Consider the following 20,909-nt stretch of genomic DNA (forward strand, 5'->3'; position numbering starts at 1 on the left):
GTGTTTACATGTTCAGTAAACATACATATACTTCTTAGCCCACTCTGCTGAGAGGCTCTAGGAACAGTGACTCCCTAGCAGCAATGAGCATACCTACCACCCAGATTTTGGTTTCTAGCTACTGTTCTTTAGCAAAAGAAATCAAAGCTCTGCAGAAATGACTAATGCTAGAGATGGGATAGGGAAAAAAAAATACTATAGATCCTGAAACATCTTGTGGCCAAAAAACAAAGAAGTTGTCAAAAAATGATAGGGATATATCAGAATGACACGGGAGTAAACTTGAAGGGATTCCCAATGGCCAAAAATCAAAGCAACAAAGTAAAATTATGAAGTATTAGATTAGTGCTCATAAAGTTAATATCCATGAGTCCATACTGGTATAAATAAATAATTGAAAACTAATAAAGAAGGTAGAAGGGACAGCTCTTTTTACTGTAGAATATTAGCTAATAAATGTAGAAGAATAAGAGAAATTGAAGGTTAACATTACCAGACACCACAATGATAACTATTGCAAGCAAGAACCATGATGAATGCTACTAACTTAGTGACTGAAAGTTTGATGTAAAAAAGGATACGTGGATAATCTCCAGATACCTCTCCACAAGATAATTATTATTTACATAATGGAAAAATAACAGTGGTGAAACCTGATAGACACCACTTTAGCTATGTTATGAAGATTAATATTACCAGCAAATAGTAAAACGTCAGTATCACTCCTCTATGATGCACTGAGAAAGATACCACTTCTCTTGTATTCTTGCCAAAAATGCATACCCTCATTCTAATGAGAAAACACCAGATAAATCCAAATTAAGAGATACTCTGCAAGGTAATGGTCTGGACTGTTTAAGAGAATCAAGGTCATGAAAGACAAAAAAAAAAAAATAAAGACCTAGAGGATCTATTACTAATTAAAGGAAACTAAGGATTCTAGATTGAATCCTGGATCATAAGGACTTTAGTGAGGAAAATGGCAAAATTTAAATAAGATCTGTAGGTTACTTAATAGTGTTATGCCATTGTGAATTTCCTGATATCAGTATTTGTATTATAGTTACATAGCTGGGTGAAAGATATATGAGGACTCTATATTTTTGAAATTTTTTAGTAGGTCTCACATTATTTCAAAAGAAAAAGGGTTTTGTGTGATTTTTTTTTTTTTTTAAGAGGAAGGGACTTGGAAAGATGGTTTCTAAGGTCTCTTCCACCCAGCCTTACTATTCTGTGATATAATTAATGCAAAAGGAAGAATGGCAGAACGGTAAGCACTTTTCTTTCTTGTCTGTCAATTAAATACATCGTGGCAGCTGAAAATAAGATCAGATTCTAAACTGTCAATTTACTACAGTGGGATCTGTCCTGAATAACTATCATTGTACCCAGTCCTCTACTGCAGGAGATGGGTCCTTGCCTCTGGGATGCTCAGAGTCTACTGGTAAAGTAGATGTGGTCTTTCCTTTCAATCTTAGGTTAGTAAGGTCTCTCTTCTTAGGTGTTTTAAAAGAATAGTTAGATAGAATAATATGGAAATTGATAAGTGTTAGAAACATATCTAAGAGTTAGCCCTCAAAGTGGGCCCCAGATTTATCCAGTCTGGGTGCCTGATGAGAATGATAAACACTAAATAAGATTTAAAAACCTAGAAGACTTTTAAAACTTCCTGTGTGAGGGACCAATAGGGCATTCATATTAAGATTGTTGTTGTTAGTTGCTCAGTTGCGTCCAACTCTTTGTGACGACCCCCCAGTCTGCCAGGCTCCTCTGTCCATGGAATTCTCCACCAGATAATGGGGTATTTCATTGTAGGGTAGTATGAAGATGCATGAATTCATATTTGAGGATAGTGGGTATTGTAATTCTGACATTCCCTTAATGCTCATTTGCTAGATGATTGTACTCAATTAAGCCCTACCTTTATAATCCTGTTATGACAAATTTCTGAATAAGGAATTGATATGTTTCATTTAGCAAGTACTTACTGTTGAGAATTAAACATTTTAGGAAATATAATGCAGGTAAGTCAGAAGTCATTCTGTCTCTCCATTAATAAAGATGATTGTTGATTCTTGGGTATTTGAGGGCCTGTTCTGAATTTTTTAATTTACTGTTCTATTTTTTTTTTAAGCAAAGTGCAACTTTGAATCAAGAAAATTATGTAAGTGAAACTGAAGCCTTATTGCCACAATACATTTGATGAACAAACTTAAGAAATTGATTTCCACCGTCATGATTTTTAACAAAAGTCTTTAACCCTAACATTCTTATGAACAAAAGTCTTTAACCCTAACATTCTTATGAACATTGTCTTCCATGGAAGATTAGAAGTTGCATGGTGTGACTTGTTTCTAAAGTAGGAACATACAACATATATGCAGTTTTCAAGTCTCCACAGAATTTAAAAAGTATTGTACTTTGAAACATGTATACTGTGGGTCTAAGGTGTTTTTTAATCTTTAATCTCTTTTAAGGATCAAATATCATTAGAAAAATAAGCCATGGACATTACAAATGTGGTCTGGTGAAATTCAATATTCACAATGACAATTCAGAATATGAACTCCTTAGGGGAAAGTTAACCCACCACTCTGACTTTTCATCCAAATATCTTAAAGTGTGCCATTGGTTTTATGAAAAGGTTTTGATCTACACTCCTAGTTTAAGTTCAAAAGAAAAGCTACATTTTAAAGTGTATTCCTTTTCTGGATATATTTACTTTGAACTATAGCATATAGTTTTTCCCATAAATCTAACCTGCCACTATCTGTTTTTAAAACTTTGTAAACTTCAAGTGGTTATGATGTGTGAAGTTTGGATTAAACTAAATTTTTTAGAAAACACATGTTATATATTTTGATTGTTTTGAATTTTAACATGGGCCAGTCAAAAACTTGAGTGTCTAGCAAAGTAATATACTGTACTCTGTTACTCTAAGAAATCACAGAAAATTGCCCTCTCCCATCATGTTAACAATAGACAAATGAAGCAGCTGTTCTCATTCTTAATGTAGTTGTTTGAAAAACTTGCACAGTTTAATGAGAATGTCTCTACTCGTAAAACTTAAAATGCTCACACATGGAAAAAGTCATAATGTTTTGGCAAATATTGCTTTGTTAGGAATGTGAACGAGGTATACCTGCTTCATAGCTAGAATTCTATGTAAACTGCGTGAAACCATGGGGGTGCCAGCTGAAAAGAAAGCTCTGACAAAGGGTGAATTGACACTCTTAGAAACTGCAGCTAACTCTTGCCCAGTCACACTTTTTTTCTTGACATGGAAGACTTAGAGTATCTGCCTCTCTCCATCTCTTCTTTTTTTTCCCCCTAGGTGTAATTCTCGGGTCATCCTTTCTACTCAGCGTAAATGATTTTCTCCTTAAAACAAGTCTCAAAGAAAGAAGTCGGATTCTAATAGGACCATGTTGTGCTACTGCCAATCTGGAAGCTAAATGGTGTAAACACAGTGGCGATCCAGGCCCAGAACAGTCCATACCAAAAATATCCATTGATTTAAGAGGAGGTCTGCTACAGGTCTGTGGGGATTGGCCCCATTTTTTTCCCACATGTTTTAAACTAGCCTTTGTTTGTTTTTTTGAACTGTTTCATTAAATTTTAAACTTAGTGTGGTGAGAAAGGGTATTGTCGGATTGGTGTCTTACTAAACTTTTTTAACAGCTTTATTGCAGCATAATTCACAAACCGTACAATTCACCTAATTAAAGTATACATTCAGTGACTTTTTTAATGTATTCACAGAGTCATATGGTCATCACAACAATCCATTTTTAAATATGGATTTAAAATGGATTTAAAATATGGATTAAATACATACCTACCTCCAAAACCCTTTAACCATTCACACTCCCCATCATCCTCTGATCCCCTCCCCAGAACTAGGAGATCACTATTTTCTGTCTCTGACTCTTCTGGACATTTCATATAGTTGGAATCATGAAATGCAGTCTTTCGTGAATAGCTTCTTTCACTTAGCATAATGTTTTCAACGTTCATTCATGTTTCTGCAGGTGCCAGTACTTTATTCCTTTTTACAACCAAATAATACTCCACTGTATTGATGTACCTCATTTTATTTATCCATTCAGCAGTTGATGGACATTTAGATTCCATCCACTTTTAGCTATTGTGAATAATGCCACTATGAATATTTGCACATAAGTATTGTGAGGACATGTTTGGAATTGCTGAATCAATAAACTTTTTCCTAATGTGTAGACTTTTGTACTATAGTCAGCCTGTCTCAGGCAGTGTCTTTAGTAATATATGAGCCATTTCCTAACGACATGTTGTTTAGCTGTTATGCTGTCTGATGACTAACATGACATACAACTTCACACTGCAATGTTTTATGCATTTGATTTGCAGCCAAGTGTGGAATGTGTGAGGGTATCCAATTTATTTCTTGATAATTTTCTATTTGGATAGAATTTGAAGGTTTTTTTTGTATGATTTGATGTCCCCCAAATGTGACACAGATCTAAAAAGCTTCAGAAATTCAGAGTTATAGAAAGTGAAAATGACTAATTTGTTAATAGTTGAGGCATAGTAAATATGAGTTTCTTGTTTTCACCTAAAAGCTGTCTTGCCTCCACTGTTTCACCAGTTTTCTTACTGACACAGAGCTCGATGTGGGCAGAGCCTAATAACTTACTGCTTTATATTCTGGAGATTTTTAGTATCTGTTATAAATCTTCATATATTTTCTAAGCTTGTGATTATGTGTTGTTTTGTCAAGAATACTAATTGCATTACCATTTTTCCAACGAAGCCAAGGAACTCCACATTAAAAACAAGAATAAAAGCAAAACAAAGTATATAATCTCTACATTATAAAGCCTCTTGGCATTTTAAAAGCTGGAGCCATGGTGTTTGACTCGCCAACTTGACTTTTCACCTATCACTATTTTTTTTCGGATTCAATACAAATAAGATTGATGAGGAAAAAATAGACTTAGTATCATATCTCTTATCTTCATTTCTGAGATGCCTTAATTCTAGAGGTAGGACTTAAACTTATAGTTTAAAACTTGCCCACAAAGCATAGGCTTATTCTTTTCTACCTTTGTATATTCCTTTCTTCTTTTCTGTATTACCTGGTTCTCTTGGAAATTGGGTGAAATGCTTTCACCCAAAATATTTGGAGAAATTCAATTTTATTAAATGTTTAAGTCCTCTGACATTAATCATCATTCCCCACTGGTCATCCTTCTATTATAGGCTAATAGTTTTTACCTGCAGAGAAAGGGAAGGCGATCCTCTCTGTTAGATGAAGTAGCAAGAGTTTGTTATGCAACTCTACTGTAGCTTCTGTGCAGTTGCTTCTCAAGGGCTGTGTTGGTTGGTACTTTCTCACTAAACACTGAAGTTGGGAGCCTTTTGAGTTCAGGCTCATTGAGCATCTTCCTTCTCTTTTTCTCTGAAGAGTGAAAGTACAAAGAAAGGAACCTTAATAGCAGGATGTGTTCATATAATCTCATGACAAAATAGAAGCTATTCTACAAACCTATTATTACTATTAATATTTTGACCTGAAAGGACCTTCATTGCTTCTCTCATACTGTATTCAATGTTCTTTTCCTGCTTAACTAAATTAATTCATAAACATTACCTCTCATCTACATTTTTTTATTACCAATTCAGCATTTAAAATTGATAGCTACCCACACATTATAGGATTTGCTTGATTTTCTTGTTTCTATGTATTTGCCCTAGAATTTCATCCCAAAGGTCAATTGCTTCTTAAAAATTACAGGTTGGTTATTATCAGTAATTAAAATAAATGTAGAGTCTTGAACTAATTCAGATATCATTGTACCTAATTATCCTCATGAAATATTTGTATTTAAACCCAGTAAAATTTTTCATTTGATTTTAAAGGTTTTCTGGGGTCAAGAACATTTGAATTGCTTAGTTCTTCTACATGAATTACTCAACGGATACCTTAACGAGGAGGGAAATTTTGAAGTGCAAGTTTCTGAAGCAGTTCCACAAATGCCACCTCCTTTGGAAAAAAATCAGATATTTAAAAGTGAACAAAGTTCAGATGACCTACGGACGGGTCTATTTCAATATATACGGGATGCTGGTAAGTAGCAATAGCCTCACTATGATTGTGTGTTTACCTCCATATTAGGGAAATGATAACAGTTCAACATCACTTGAAAACTAAGTACATAGAATACCTGCCATACCAAAACAGTAGCTTGCCTTTCAGTCTCTCTCAAGGGAAGATTCTTGATTTGTTCCTATCCTAAACCATATAAACATGATCAGACAGCTTCTTTATATTCTTTTCTTTTATATTCATAATTTTTTCTTGGTGTAATAAACCAGCATGTCCCACTTCAGAAGCATACAATTAATTATACTTTCATTTAACAGAACCTTTGAAAATGCCTGGTGTCTATGAAGTCTTGTTTTACAATGAAACCGAAGATAGCCCAGGGATGATGCTGTGGAGATACCCAGAACCTAGAGTGCTTACCCTTGTACGCATAACTCCCGTGCCCTTCAACACCACCGAAGATCCAGACATTAGCACAGCAGACCTTGGTGACATGCTGCAGGTATGGAATGACTCTTCTTTTCAAAATAAAAACACCTTGGGAAGGTGCTGATTAGATAATAGGAAAAATATTGGGAGCATACCTGTCTTTTCCGCCAGTTGTCTCAGAGAGAAATATACATGTATGTGCACATACAAACATACATATGTACACATACACACACACACAAGACACACGCACACTAGAAATTTTAAAATAAGGGAGTGAAGTCATTCAGACTCACGCTACACAGCAATTTTGAGAGTTCTTGATTCTCCTCTTTGACCTGTAGCTTGCATGATCTCCAGCTATAATGGGACAGGCAGTGTCACTGAGTTCACCAGACAGTTTCTTTTTCTTTTATTTTAAGATTTATTCATTTATGGCTGTGGTGGATCTTCCCTGCGGCACGGGCTTTTCTCTAGTTGTGGTGCCTGGGGGCTGCTCTTCATTGCAGTGTTCGGGCTTCTCGTTGCGGTGGCTTTTCTTGTCGCAGAGCACATTTAGAGCCCAGGGGCTAAGTAGTTGTGGTTCCCAGGCTCTAGAGCACTGACTCAGTAGTTCTGGCACTCAGGTTTAGTTGCCCCATGGCATGTGGGATTTTCCCAGATCGTGGATCAAACCCATGTCCCCTGCATTGGAAGTCAGATTCTTTACCACTGATCCACCAGGGAAGCCCCCACCACACATCTTCTGAATAACCTACCATGTGTTCACGCCCTTCAGCATTTTTAGAACTGTTCTAGGAAATAAGATATGTCCCCATAAGGCCGGAAGGGGTGACTTAATCTTCATTCCATTTCCGGAGTTGAAAATGGTCTTGGACCGGTGGTAGGCTTTTAGGAAAGCCATCTAATGAGTGATTATATTCCGTATGATTTTATGCAAAGTTTGTTGTCCATCATTTCCTCGAGTGCTGATATCACTGTATTATTATTCTACTTATTTATTCTACAGATCTGAATTTCTCCTAAAATTTTTTTTCTCCTAGTCTTCCACCTATTGCTTGATCACACAATCATTCACTTGAAGGCATTCCTGATTGCTCTTTTTCTCTAACTCCCCACATCTAATTTATCAACATGTCCTGTCAGCTCTGCCTCCAAATATGTCCCTATTCCATCTACTTCTCGCTGTTTCTACTGGTACAATAGAGTACAGAGTCCAAGCCACCGTCTTCTGTTCCTCATTGGCCTCTGTGAATCCATCCTTGATTTCCCGCAGTGCGCTTTGCAAACAGCAACCAAAGTGATCTTTTAAAAATGTAGTTGAGATTACCCCACTCCCCTAACTTTTGAAACCTTCCTCTGATACTGAGAACAGAATTCAGTATCTTACTCTAGCCCACAAGGACCTATGGTCTCTGCACTGCCCACTTCTCTGGTATGTCTTGATTGCTGATCTCCAGCCCCTCATAAATAAATATAAGCCAGGTTTTTTTTTTTAATGACTGATCTATATTTAAGTCAGAATAAAATTGATGCTTTTAAACTGTGGTGTTGGAGAAGACTCTTGAGAGTCCCTTGGACTGCAAGGAGATCCAACCAGTCCATCCTAAAGGAGAGTCCTGGGTGTTCATTGGAAGGACTGATGCTGAAGCTGAAACTCCAATACTTTGGCTCCCTCATGCGAAGAGTTGACTCATTGGAAAAGACCCTGATGCTGGGAGGAATTGGAGGCGGGAGGAGAAGGGGACGACAGAGGATAAGATGGCTGGATGGCATCACCGACTCATTGGACATGAGTTTGAGTAAACTCCGGGAATTGGTGAGGGACAGGGAGGCCTGGCGTGCTGCAATTCATGGGGTCACAAAGAGTCGGACACGACTGAGCGACTGAACTGAACTGAACTGAATAATACAAATTAGAGGAGTCCACACTACCTATTAACACAGGTATTATTATAGGCTTATTTAATTCTTATTTAGATTTTTGATTATAATATAGTCAGATGTTCACCTTCTGAATTGATAACAATGAAATGTGTCATTTTGTCAAATAAACTAGACTGTGCAGAACTATCCAATTTGCACAATGTCAACTGTCTCTACTTTCATTTTTTTCCTTGTGATGAAGACTTCTAAGATCTATCCTCGTAGCAACTCTACTTTGATTTTTAAATGTTCACATTTGCTTCCCCGCCTGTCAAAGTCATATTCATGATTATCTTCTCTACCAATATTCTTGGATTATTTTTGCTGTCTTTGAATTCTACTGTCTTGTTAGACTAGCCTAAATGCAGAACATCTGTTGTATTTTCAGTCACAGTGAAAATACTCATATATCAACATTTCAGCGTCATGTAAAGGGCTTTTTTTGTAACTGATTCTAGGGTTCAGATTTATAGTTAAAAATTATCCTAAGCCTGATAACCATTGGTAGCAGTATTACACCAGTTGTATTAAACAGAGGATTTAAGTTAGAAAGTACAGTCACTAATGACATGTTCTTCATCTTCTCACTGCCACTGGAGAGGCAAGAGAGCAGAGTGGTTATGGGAATGAACTATAGCCAGAATGCCTGGGCTCAGATTCTGGCTCTTCCGTTTGCAAACTGTATCACCTTAGACAAGTAAAGTAATCTCTCGACCTCAGGTTTTGCTTTTCTTTCATCAATAAAATGAGGCTATTAATAATGTAATGCCTATAGGAATGAATATTTATAAGACACATAAAACAATGCCTGGCACATAGCTAATGCTATGTAAGTATGAGTACTACCAGTACTACTACAATGATTATCACCAAAAGTCTTTTCATCACGTAGAAGCACAGGCTAGACCAAAAAGAGCTGGGGTCTAATGACTCTCCAGACCAGCGGAAGTAGTCTAGGTGATCTGGGACAGTCCGGGGGCCTTTACAGTGGACTTGGCGCATAAGCATCGCATGAAGTAAGCCTGGTGGGTTTCAACAAGACGAGAGTTGGTGTCAGAGAGGTCCTGCTGTATTTCATATCTTCTTGGGGAGAGAGGAACTGATGTGTGGCAGAATTCAAAGACAAGGCTGCTGGTCTAAGAAACATGACAGGGTTGTACCTACTGTAAGATGAAGGGGAAAGCTAGATCCCAATGCTAAGCAAGAACACCCAGAGCTCACACCTGAGATGGAAGAATGGAGAAGTCTGGCAGAAAGTCACCATGCTACTGAGCTCCTGGCTTAGCCTCATATTCCCCTGGTGAGGAGCAAAATTCATCCCAGTGGTTGGGGTGACCTCATCTGTGGAAATATGACAGCTTTTTTCTAGAGCCCTGGCAGTTCCAGACCCTGGGCATGCTCCTGAGGCATCAGAGATGGATGAGATACTGTCCAGTCATTAGAAGCTATCTGTGCGGCAGGCAGGTTTCTGTGGTTGTTTGGGGCAGAAGAATTTCCGTAATTTCAGCATTCAGCGTTAAACCTCTGTGTTGTCAGAATCCTTCTCCCAGTCTACGTAAGTATCTCTAGATCTGTACCAGAGACACAGCTAAAATATTGAACTCCCAATTCTGAATAGCAGGGAACCTGTGAAAAGAAGTCTGTTTATCAACCTGGTCTAGTGTAGGTAACCTGGACATTAAAGTCTCAGCTGCTGACTCCTGTCCCTTCCCCCTTTGTATTTTACTTAGGTAAATTGTATTTGATCTTAGGCAAACTGCTCACCTCTTGGACCCTTAATTTCCTCAACCGAATACCTGAGTTAACACTATTTACCTTTTAGAGTTTTTTCCACGAGATTTAAGTGAAATACTAAAGCTAAAACAAATGCCTTACACAAAGTGAGCTTTTTTTTTTTTTTTTGCATTTATTTTTATTAGTTGGAGGCTAATTACTTTACAGTATTGTAATGATTTTTGCCATACATTGACATGAATCAGCCATGGATTTACATGTGTTCCCCATCCTGATCCCCCCTCCTGCCTCCCTCTCTATCCCATCCCTCTGGGTCTTCCCAGTGCACCAGCCCTGAGCACTTGTCTCATGCATCCAACCTGGGCTGGTGATGTGTTTCACCCTTGATAGTATACTTGTTTCAATGCTTTCAGAACATCCCACCCTCACCTTCTCCCATAGAGTCCAAAAGTCTGTTCTCTATATCTGTGTCTCTTTTTCTGTTTTGTATATAGGGTGATCATTGCCATCTTTTTAAATTCCATACATATGCGTTAGTATACTGTATTGGTCTTTATCTTTCTGGCTTACTTCACTCTGTATAATAGGCTCCAGTTTCATCCATCTCATTAGAACTGATTCAAATGAATTCTTTTTAATGGCTGAGTAGTATTCCATGGTGTATATGTACCACAACTTCCTTATCCATTCATCTGCTGATGGGCATCTAGGTTGCTTCCATGTCCTGGCAATTATAAACAGTGCTGCAGTGCACCCCAATGTTCATCGCAGCACTGTTTATAAAAGTGAGCTCTTAGTAAATGTAAATTTCCTTCCCTCCACTTCGCCTTCATATTCAAATGCCTGAACCACGATAAAGCCTCCGAAGTAGCATTTCAGCCTTCAATCTCTTCTCCTTCCAACCTGCCTTACTGAGTTCTTAAAGGAACAGGTGGATTGTGTCATTCCCTGAGGAAAACTTTCAGTGGTTCTGTCACTCTGCTAGACTGACCTTGAAGTAGTGAGTGAAGTCACTCAGTCATGTCCGACTCTGCAACCCCATGAACTGTAGCCTCCCAGGCTCCTCTGTCCATGGAATTTTCCAGGCAAGAGTACTGGAGTGGGTTGCCATTTCCTTCTCCAGGAGGAAAACCTTCAGTGGACCTGTCACTCTGCTAGACTGGCCTTGAGGGCCCTGCTAAACCTCCAGGCCCAGCTTTGCCTTGCCTTCGCTTACACACGATCTCTGCTCTGGTCAAAGGGGCCTATGCGGCATTCCCGCCGGTGGCCTCCCACATCAGAACTGCTCCCTCTGCCTGGACATCTCTCCCTTCTTTGCTGAAATACAGCCCACGCTTCCAGACAGCTCCAGTGCCAGCTATTCCATGAGGCCTCTCCTGGACACCCTCTCCACCCATGATACTGCATTTCTCTGACGTCCTGTAACACCTCGTGACATCATGTTTATGCTGTTTCTCACCTAGTCTTCACGTTTTACTCATCTATGTCTTGTCTCCCACCTAGGTTGTAGGTTTCCAAAGGAAATGGTCACATCTGATTTGTCATTATGTTCCTTATAGTACTCACTGCTGTGGAGATGCTCAGTATTTTGAATGGGTGGATATCTACCCATTTATGGATAGATACATGGATATCTATGTTCCTATTCTGTGTAATCCAGACATATTCCATTGTTTGCCATTATTTTATGGGGCTATTGAATGCATTTGGTTTTACAAACTGAATTATGTCAGGATGCATTGTGTTTTATGCTTCAGTGGTATTACCTACTATAAACACACAGTCTAATGTCATTACGTTACATGGGCTCTTGGTGAGATCATTGACTGCTCTGCCAAGCCCACTGCCCCCTAGGCAGGGGCTAGTTCTTAAGTACAAAAATAAGTTAATTTCCTTGGTTTTAGTCCTAAAAACAAAATCGAGTTTGGGTTTTTTTTTTCCTTCAGTACTATTTGGTTCATAAAAAAACTGACCTTACATAGACTCCTTAAATGTATTTGTTTATATGTCTTTCCATGGTTAATATTGGGATTTATAAACCAGGCTTCTCATATGACTTTATGGAATTTATTTTGTGATTGTACTGAAAAAGTATGGAAAATGGTTCTATAATGTTAAACTAGCCATAGGTTCATAATAAAGACCCTGAAATTAATGTTCACTAAAAGCAAAAGGAGCATATTTTGCATTCAATTTTATCACGTTAAATTTTAAGTGTTAGTAATGTATTTGTGCTCGGTTGCTCAGTCATGTCTGACTCTGCGGCCCCATGGACTGTAACCCCCAGGCTGCTCTGTCCATGGGATTTCCCAGGCACAAATACTGGAGTGAGTTGCCATTTCCTACTCCAGGGGATCTTGCCAACCCAGGGATCAAACGTGCCTCTTGAATCTCCTGTGTTGGTGGGCAGGTTCTTTACCACTAGCGCCACCTTAAGGTAGAGTAATACCATCAACCTAGAATAGATGTGCTATTGAAGTGAGCTGAAATATAAGAAATTTCTGGCACTGTGTCTGGCACATACTGTAGGTTTTCCTCTCTCCTCATTCTGTTGTGTATACTGCCTACTGAGGTTTCCATTTTGGAAATACCCATGTTCTCAGATTGTAAAATTGTAATTCATACTTTGTAGTGGAATTAGTAATGGGGATTTTAATCCTCACATAGATCAGTCATGGTGCTTGTTCCTGTTCTCTCAGTACTGTATTACTCTGGTTTTTATATTTATTTTCATTTATATATTGTACTAAATGTTTAGATATCTTCATTAGGTATGTGACAGTAGCCCAAACTAAATAATCATCTTTCCCCAAGGATCTCAAGAGTATAAAGCTTGAACATTACAATTCAAGATAAACATTCAGTATTGGTCTGGGATCACTGGAGCAATTTAAGCAGATGTGAAGTAAAGTTAAAGAAGTAAAATAAAGGTTAACTTACTGTATAGATTAAAAGTAAAGACATAAGAGCTAAAGTCAGAAGTTTCTCTTAATGTAGGAAATATCTAGGGTGTACATAAGATTACTGGTGTTAAAGTCAGATAAAAGGGAAAAAAATGTTTAAGTAATTTAGAGAAAAAACACAGGTTCACAAAACCTTACATTATAAAAATGAAATAGAAAAAAAAAAAAATGAAATAGACATTTAAATTCAGATCTATACCTTCAGAACATGTAAATATAATTAACAAATGAGAAGACAAACATATATATCTGTTACTTTTATTTCCACATTGTAGCATTTATCATCAATAAATAATTTTTGAATACCTTTTGAATATAGCATTTGATAATATAGCGTATGACAATGAAGATATGAAAAGACAGAAGATCTGCCCCTACTCTTGTAGGGATTATAATCTAATTGAAAAGAGAGCCCATAATTACATATGCAATTGCAGGAGATAGAATAGATGAATATGTATTAGGATAGACACCTTTATATAGGAGAAAATCATGTAATTTGGGGAATTATGACATTTATTTAGAAGAGAAAATTGAATTAATTGGCAAAAAAAAAGAATAAGTTTGTTACTAAAGCTCTATAATTTCATAGCACTTTCATAGTTAAGAAGGCATTTTCAAGCTTCAGAATTAGGTGCAAATGTCTTACATGAAAAAGAAATGACCAGTGTTCATAAAAGATATCTTCTCTAGGATAACAGGAAGAAAAGACAAAAAGCAGACTGTGTCATTTGTTTATTTCTAGTGGAGAAAGAGAATGGTAAGCCAAAGAAATCAATGTTCTCATGCCCAGTTCATTTTTATTTATCCAACTCAAAAGTCAGGGCGATTAGTTTTTAAAGTAACACTAATATGATTATAAAAATCAAAGTGAAACCACATTGGGAGAATAACAAGCAAAGCAATGCATAGTTGGACGCCAAGGAGAATCTAAATGGTTGAGGTCTGTGTTATTTTTGCTCCGAAGTGTCATGACTGTCTTTGTTTTTTACACTCAGCTCTGTGTCAGGTGTTTAGAGTACATAACCTCATCAAATCTCATTTTTGCTGTGGGTGATGAGCTGCTGCTGCTGCTAAGTCACATCAGTCGTGTCCGACTCTGTGCGACTCCATAGGTGGCAGCCCACCAGGCTCCCATCCCTGGGATTCTCCAGGCAAGAATACTGGAGTGGGTTGCTATTTCCTTCTCCAATGCATGAAAGTGAAAAGTGAAGTGAAATCACCCAGTTGTGTCTAACTCTCCATGACCTCCTGGACAGTATCCCCATTTTATAAGTGGGGAAACTGAGGCCATGAGAAATTAACTGGTCTTGAATTATTAAACTTAAAAATGGAAGAGCCAGAATTTCATCCCAGGTCTTTCTGACTCCAAAACTTATGTTCTTCACCGTATTTGTAAAACAATACAGTATTCATATTATAAGTGACACATATGAGTAATAGGGACTCTGTTGAGAAATATGGAAAGAAAATAAAATTATTCTTTTGCTTCATACTGTTCAATCATGAAATAATGAATCAGACCAAAATGCAAAATGACCTTAAATAAATAAAAGGACTTCCAGACACAGAAGACAGTTTGGGTATTATGACATCTAAATAAAGAACCTTTCCTTCAGAAGGAGAACTGGTCAGTTCTAGAAGCCTAGGATGGTCATGGAAGCATTTGTTGGAAGAAGCCCTCTTGGCAGCATCCAAAGAGGTTCTGGTTCACCTGGTAGCTTAAATCACCTTTATGGAGATGAATGTAGCCGCTGTCAGATCTCTGTGTCTAACATCCAAATCATCTAACCACCCAACATCTTGCTAATAGTTTGACTCCTGATGCAGTCTGTCCATAGAGAGTTTCATACACTTCTCAGGCCAGCATCAGTATCCAGGCTGCTTGGCAGTGATATATCTCATGGTAAATTAGTAACTTGGCATCTGGTTTATATATCAAGTCTCTAGTGAACTTGGTTACATGATTCAGCATTCCTAAATCTAGCCAGTGCTGGGACGCCATGAGCATTTTTTGAGACTGCAAGACCCATAGCCAGCTCGTAAATCATGATGAATTTGTCATGCTAAGTACCCTCCTGCGGCACCTGCCTTTCCAGCACACTGGCCTCTCCCAGATGACGTCTCTATTGTGCAGTGTGTCACAAACCTTTCCGAACAAAACCCCACTCTCAACCTTGAAGAGTTGGGAGAAGGAAAGACAATGTATGTTAAGCACCAGGCACGGCTTCCCTTATAGCTCAGTTGGTAAAGAATCCGCCTGCAATGCGGGAGACCCCGGTTCAATCCCTGGGTCAGGAAGATCCACTGGAGAAGAGATAGGCTACCTGCTCCAGTATTCTGGCCTGGAGAATTCCATGGACTGTATAGTCCATGGGGTCGCAAAGAGTCAGACACGACTGAGTGACTTTCACTCACTCACTATGATGTCATACACAATTAGACTCAGTAAGTTGTTACGGCACTCAGTAACTGCTGTCATTATCACAAATTATCACATCGTCATCCTCATCCCTATCCCCTCAACTGATCAGAGACCCTCCGCTCTACTGGGACAGACCAAGAAAGCCCTATTTTCTGAGAAAGACACTTTTCTGGTTGTAGTCTGTCACAGTACTTACTGAGAACATGGCCCTGCATGTGATTAGTGAAACGCTGTCACTGAGAATGGCTGTTAGACCAGGTGCCCCTTTCCCCCAGCTACACCATCAGTGCCTGCAAGGTAGCAGGTCAGCGGATCGCAGAAGCCCCCTGAAACTGGCCTGGTGAAAAAGAGAGCTGACAGCTTGTGTCAAGAGACAGTGGGGGAGTCCTAGAGGCCAAGGGCAAGATGCGTCTGGGCCTTTAGTAAAGGACAGGGTCAAGAATGGAAGACAGTAATCCAGGGGAGTATTTACCCGCTGTTCCTTCTCTCTGCTTCTTTCCTCATGTTTGCTTTACTCTTTTTCAGCAGACTAACTTCTTTTCTGCTCTGTTTCTCAGGTCACCTGGTGGTCTCCCCACAAGTCCCAGGGCTCTTAAGAAGTCACACCTACAAGTCCAACCTCTGGTCCAGTTCCACATTCTTGCTGGGCCTCATTTGGCGTCAGGAGGTCTTGGCCCGTTCAGCTAAGGCCATGGGATGGAATCAGATTCCCCAACATGGCTGTGAATTAGGGGTCATTTGTGAGCTTTGCAGATACCCGCAGAGGGAGTCATCCTATGCCATAGCTCTTACTGCTCTCATTCGCCACCCTGGCTAGCCTGGTCCAGCTCATGGTCAGTACTGGCCTCTTGCTGTCGGTTGCTTCTTTCCTATCTGACCACCTCTGAAGATCTTCACAGTGTATTCTGCTCTTGCAAGAGGGAACCCTTTTATATGTGCCCTGTAGTGTTGGAGAAGAGTCGCCACTGCCAGCGGGGTCTCAAGAAAGACTGCCTCACTAAAAGAAATTTACTTCTTTTGCTATGGTTTCTCCAGCTTTTCCTTTTGCAAATATCTGGCAAAGCTGTTTCTCTCTACACATCACAAGCTATCAACCTGGAGATAAACCTCATCAGTTTTTAAATCTTCTCATTTTCCTCCCCAGGTGTCTTCCCAAAAGATAGATTAAGCAAGTTTCTATGTCTTACAGATACATAGGAGATATTTTCTTTTCCCCAAGGATCTATCTTGGTTAGTGCTTCCTTTTTAAATGCAATGACTGTGTAACACATTAGCAACTTCACAGATTCTATCAATTCTTTCTCAGTTCTAGTGATATATGAGAGCTTTACGTATAAAATAATTTTCTGTTTGAAATAGAATTTACAATGTGATGCTTAATGTCTGTAGTTTGCTGATTTGTTTGGTTTTTCTAAGGACATCTTACTTATTTACAGCTTGAACTGAAGCTTCCTTAAACCTTATAGTTGTGTAGATTTTATTCTTTTTTTGTAATTACATGCAAAAATTTTCCAAGTCAGAGAGTAATACTCAGTATTACCCAATAAATTAAAAACTAGACTTTTGCTGCTTTAAACTTGAGTTTACAAGCTTCCTATGATTCTAAAGCACATGGACCTGATAGGCAAAGGTTATGATATTAGCACATGGTGACACCAGGGGAAAAGAATCCTTCTGAGAGTTACTTGCAATCTAATATGATTTGCCTCTTCCACGCACAACTTAAAAAGAATAAAAGGAAGTGTTCTTGGGTGTTTCTTTTCAACTGTGTTGGGCGGTTCACTTATAGCTGCACATATGTTCCCAGAATCCCGAGCCTTTTTATTTTATAAGCACCTCCTGCCCACTGGCAGCTGTGCTAATGTGTCCCAGAAGGCCTTGCTCCTATCCATCATCTTTAGGAGGGGTGCTCAAAGCCAGATACGAGATTCATTGTTGCTGAAATACAGAAAAGAAAAAGAAGCCTTGCGGGCTTTGAGGAAGTAAGAGGCAGAGCCAGACTCTTAGAAAATAAAGGAAAGGAAAAAGTCCTGCATACTCAGTGGACACAGAAATAACTGGTTTTGAATGATGGGTAACAGTGCTGGATCGACTGCTAAGTGCTCTGCATCCAGAAGCCATTGCCTCCTTTTTTGGACAATGAAGGGGAACCTAAAATAGAGTATTCCCTGGATACGCTTTTAATCATCCTGTCCTCATGGTGTTGTAAAAGTGTTTTTAAAAAAAAAGGATCTAGGAATACATTAAAAAGAGCTTCGCCTGAGAATTTTGAGGTTTAATTCAGTAAATACAGATAAAAAGATCTGGGCCATTAAATACACAGAGGAGGAGAGGGCTCTAGTTCTGCTGTCAAGGCACCTCTTGTCTTCAGGAGGGATAACAAGTACACAGAATAAGGCAAGACAGAACTGTGATTTGATATGGGAGACACCTGGAGAACATGCCTTTAAAGCAAGGAGAGTTTATATCTGACTGGAAACACCAGGAAAAGCCTCCACGGAGGAGATGGCAATTGAGAGGATCCTTGAAGGCCAAACAGGATTTCAACATATAAAATGAGGAGAAAGGGTATAGGAAGAAAAGATGAGCCTGAGCAGAATTTCAAAATTGAGTAAAAGAAGACAGAATTTATGCTTGGGGGTTTGCAAATAATCTGGTTTGACCAGCACAGATTATGAAAGTAACAGATTAGTGAATAAGCCTTAGACTTGGGTTTTTAGTCTGCGACCATTCCATGCAGAGAAAGAAAGTAACACATTTACTGAGCATCTGGTATGTACCAGGCACCCCACTTGTCCTTTTACATGTCATATCTCTTGTATCCTCTCTGTAACCCTGTGGAGTTGGTCTTGTTATCTTTAGAGCTAGGGTTACTTAGGTTCTGAGAAGTTACCTAGTCTTTCCAAGATCATAAAGCAAGTAAGGAGGTAAATCAGAGACTTAAACCTAGGTTTTTATGAATCATACGTTTTTCTGTTTTATACAGCTTGACTACTTTTAGAGTATGGAGTTTGTATTTTGTTTGATGGGCATTGGAAAACCATTGGCGGTCCAGGACCTTAGGTAAATTAATCTGATAGCCTGGTAGAGAATGGAATGGAGTGAGAAGAGACCAAAAATGAGAAGACCTGGGAATTCTCTGGTAATCCAGTGACTTGGTGCTTTCACTGCCAGGGCCTTTTTACTGCAGAGTTCAATTCCTGATGGGGGAACTAAGATCCCACAAGCTATGTGGCATAGCCACACACACAAAAAGAAATTAATTTAAAAAAATGTAGAAGACCTGTTAGGGGTCTCAGAGAAGAGATGGCAAAAGCTATAACTGGAGGGATAGGGTGTGAGGAGATGGAGGATAATAACTGCTATGGTGAAAAAGAAATGAATGCAGGAGACATTGTAGAAAAATAATCTATGTTCTTGACAACCAATATCGCAGTTTAATGAGAGTGAGTAAGAGAAGTCATAGCATAGATGTCAGTTAGACTTCAGCTTCATAGGAAATAGGATAAGACTGTTTACAAAATTTGGGAAATACGAGAAGTACCTCTCATGCTAGGCACTATTCGCCAAGCTACTCACTGTATGCAGTTTATATCTGCTCCTGAAGTCAACTGCAGAAATGAGTGGTGTTCTCCCCTTCTTACAGATAAGAAAATTGAGGATCTGAAAAGTTAAGTGAGTTGCTGTGGGCCTCTTCTTCGTGAAAAGTGCATGAATGCACACACGACTTCATATCCAGTTTCAAAAAGTTTATGGATGCCTGTAAAATGTATGAATCTTTGATGATGAATCCCGAGAAACCCTGCCAGAGCTACTGGACCTCTGTGCCCATTAGGATTAGGTTCAGATGTGAATGATAGAAGGTACAGAACAATAGCAGCTTAGGCAAAACCAGCTTCTTTTCCTGTCATACATGAGAATAACCTGAAGGCAGATGGTCTAGGGCTATACGTGTCTACAAAGTCGTGAGGGTCCAGATGTCTTCTTGCTTCCTGCTGCTCTGCTGTTCCCAGCACTTGCTCTTCCTTCATGGTCCAAGATGGCTGCACGAGTGTCAAGCCTTTTGTCCCCAGTCCAGCCAGAGGAAGAGGAGGGAACCAAAGAGCAGAGAAAAGGCTGTTCCCAGGAACCCACACCCTGCACGCTGTGCTGCCAGCATCCCAGAGTCCAGATCTGTATCACATGGCTGCTCCTAGGTAAAGGGCTAACTGAGACTCATTTGCTGAGGAGGAAGGGAAGGAGAGAGTTCTTGGGAGACACCGGAAGTGCCTGCTGGCGTCACAGCTGTAACCCCCCGGGGATCTAGGTCCATGCTGTCTGCTGTGCTAGCCAGCCTGTGACCTGCTTCTGCCTCTGGCCTGCTTGTGAAACTCATTCATCACTCAGTCTGTGGTGCAGTAAGAGAACTCACTTTCTAGTCCATGAGTGAATGGTTTGCCAAGGCAGAATTTGTGGAGAAAACTTAAAAAGCAAATGAGATTTTTGAAATAAAATACATAAATAAGTAGTTGAAATGCTAGCATTCCTTGCGCTTCAAAAGAATAAGAGGTGGAGAAGGAATCTGTCAGTAAGACGTGCTTTTAAAGCAAATGGAAAACATTTGCAAACTGCAAGAATACTGAAGTCATTTTTGTCCTGTCACTTTATTTGGTGGTAGAAGTTTTATTAGTCTATTTCTCTTTTCCTATTAAATACTCCTGCATTTAAAAAGGAGGGAGGGGAAGTTTTTTATTTTTTCCTGGAAGCGAAGAACAATGCCTAGCAATCAGCATGTTTGATGTTTATTGGTCAGTATTAAGAAATGTTTGAGGTATAAAAAAATGAAAGGACAGTAAATATGAGCTGATGGTCTATGATCGTCTTTTTTTTTTTATGATCGTCTTTTTATGAATTATTCTCCCCCAAATAGAAGTATTTCTCCCTATGAGAGTCATAGTAAAAACCATTGTTTAAAAAGTTTGAGTTGTTTCCTGAAAGCTACATTGTCGAGACAGTAACAAACAGAAAGAGAAAAGTAAGGTCCAAAGAAGTAATATAGCTTAGTTGTTAAGAACAAAGAGTCTGGGAATTCTCTGATGGTCCAGTGGTTAGGGGGCTTCCCAGGTGGCTCAGTGGTAGAGAATCCATCTGCCAGTGCAGGAGATGCAGGTTTGATCCCTGGGTTGGGAAGATACCCTGGAGAAGAAAACGGCAAGCCTCTCCAATATCCTTGTCAGGGAAATCCCATGGACAGAGGAGCCCGGTGGGCCACAGTTCATGGGGTTGCAAAGAGTCAGACACAGCTTAGTGACTGAGCATGCACACACCCACTTACATGCATTTGTTTGTATACACATGCACACAT

At 39.2% G+C, this 20,909-nt stretch overlaps 1 protein-coding gene across 1 annotated transcript in view; it reads left to right on the top strand.

Annotated features, from left to right (window-relative positions):
• VPS13B (vacuolar protein sorting 13 homolog B) overlaps window positions 1-20,909 on the top strand; it is a 763,389-nt gene that overhangs the window by 601,280 nt on the left and 141,200 nt on the right. The window contains exons 37-39 of the mRNA XM_065903112.1: window positions 3,335-3,537; window positions 5,902-6,109; window positions 6,406-6,590. Of these exons, the coding sequence (XP_065759184.1) occupies window positions 3,335-3,537; window positions 5,902-6,109; window positions 6,406-6,590 (596 nt within the window). The remainder of the gene's footprint in view (window positions 1-3,334; window positions 3,538-5,901; window positions 6,110-6,405; window positions 6,591-20,909) is intronic.

The sequence above is a fragment of the Muntiacus reevesi genome, chromosome 12 (assembly GCF_963930625.1).
Source record: "Muntiacus reevesi chromosome 12, mMunRee1.1, whole genome shotgun sequence".
NCBI classification, from domain to species: Eukaryota; Metazoa; Chordata; class Mammalia; order Artiodactyla; family Cervidae; genus Muntiacus; species Muntiacus reevesi.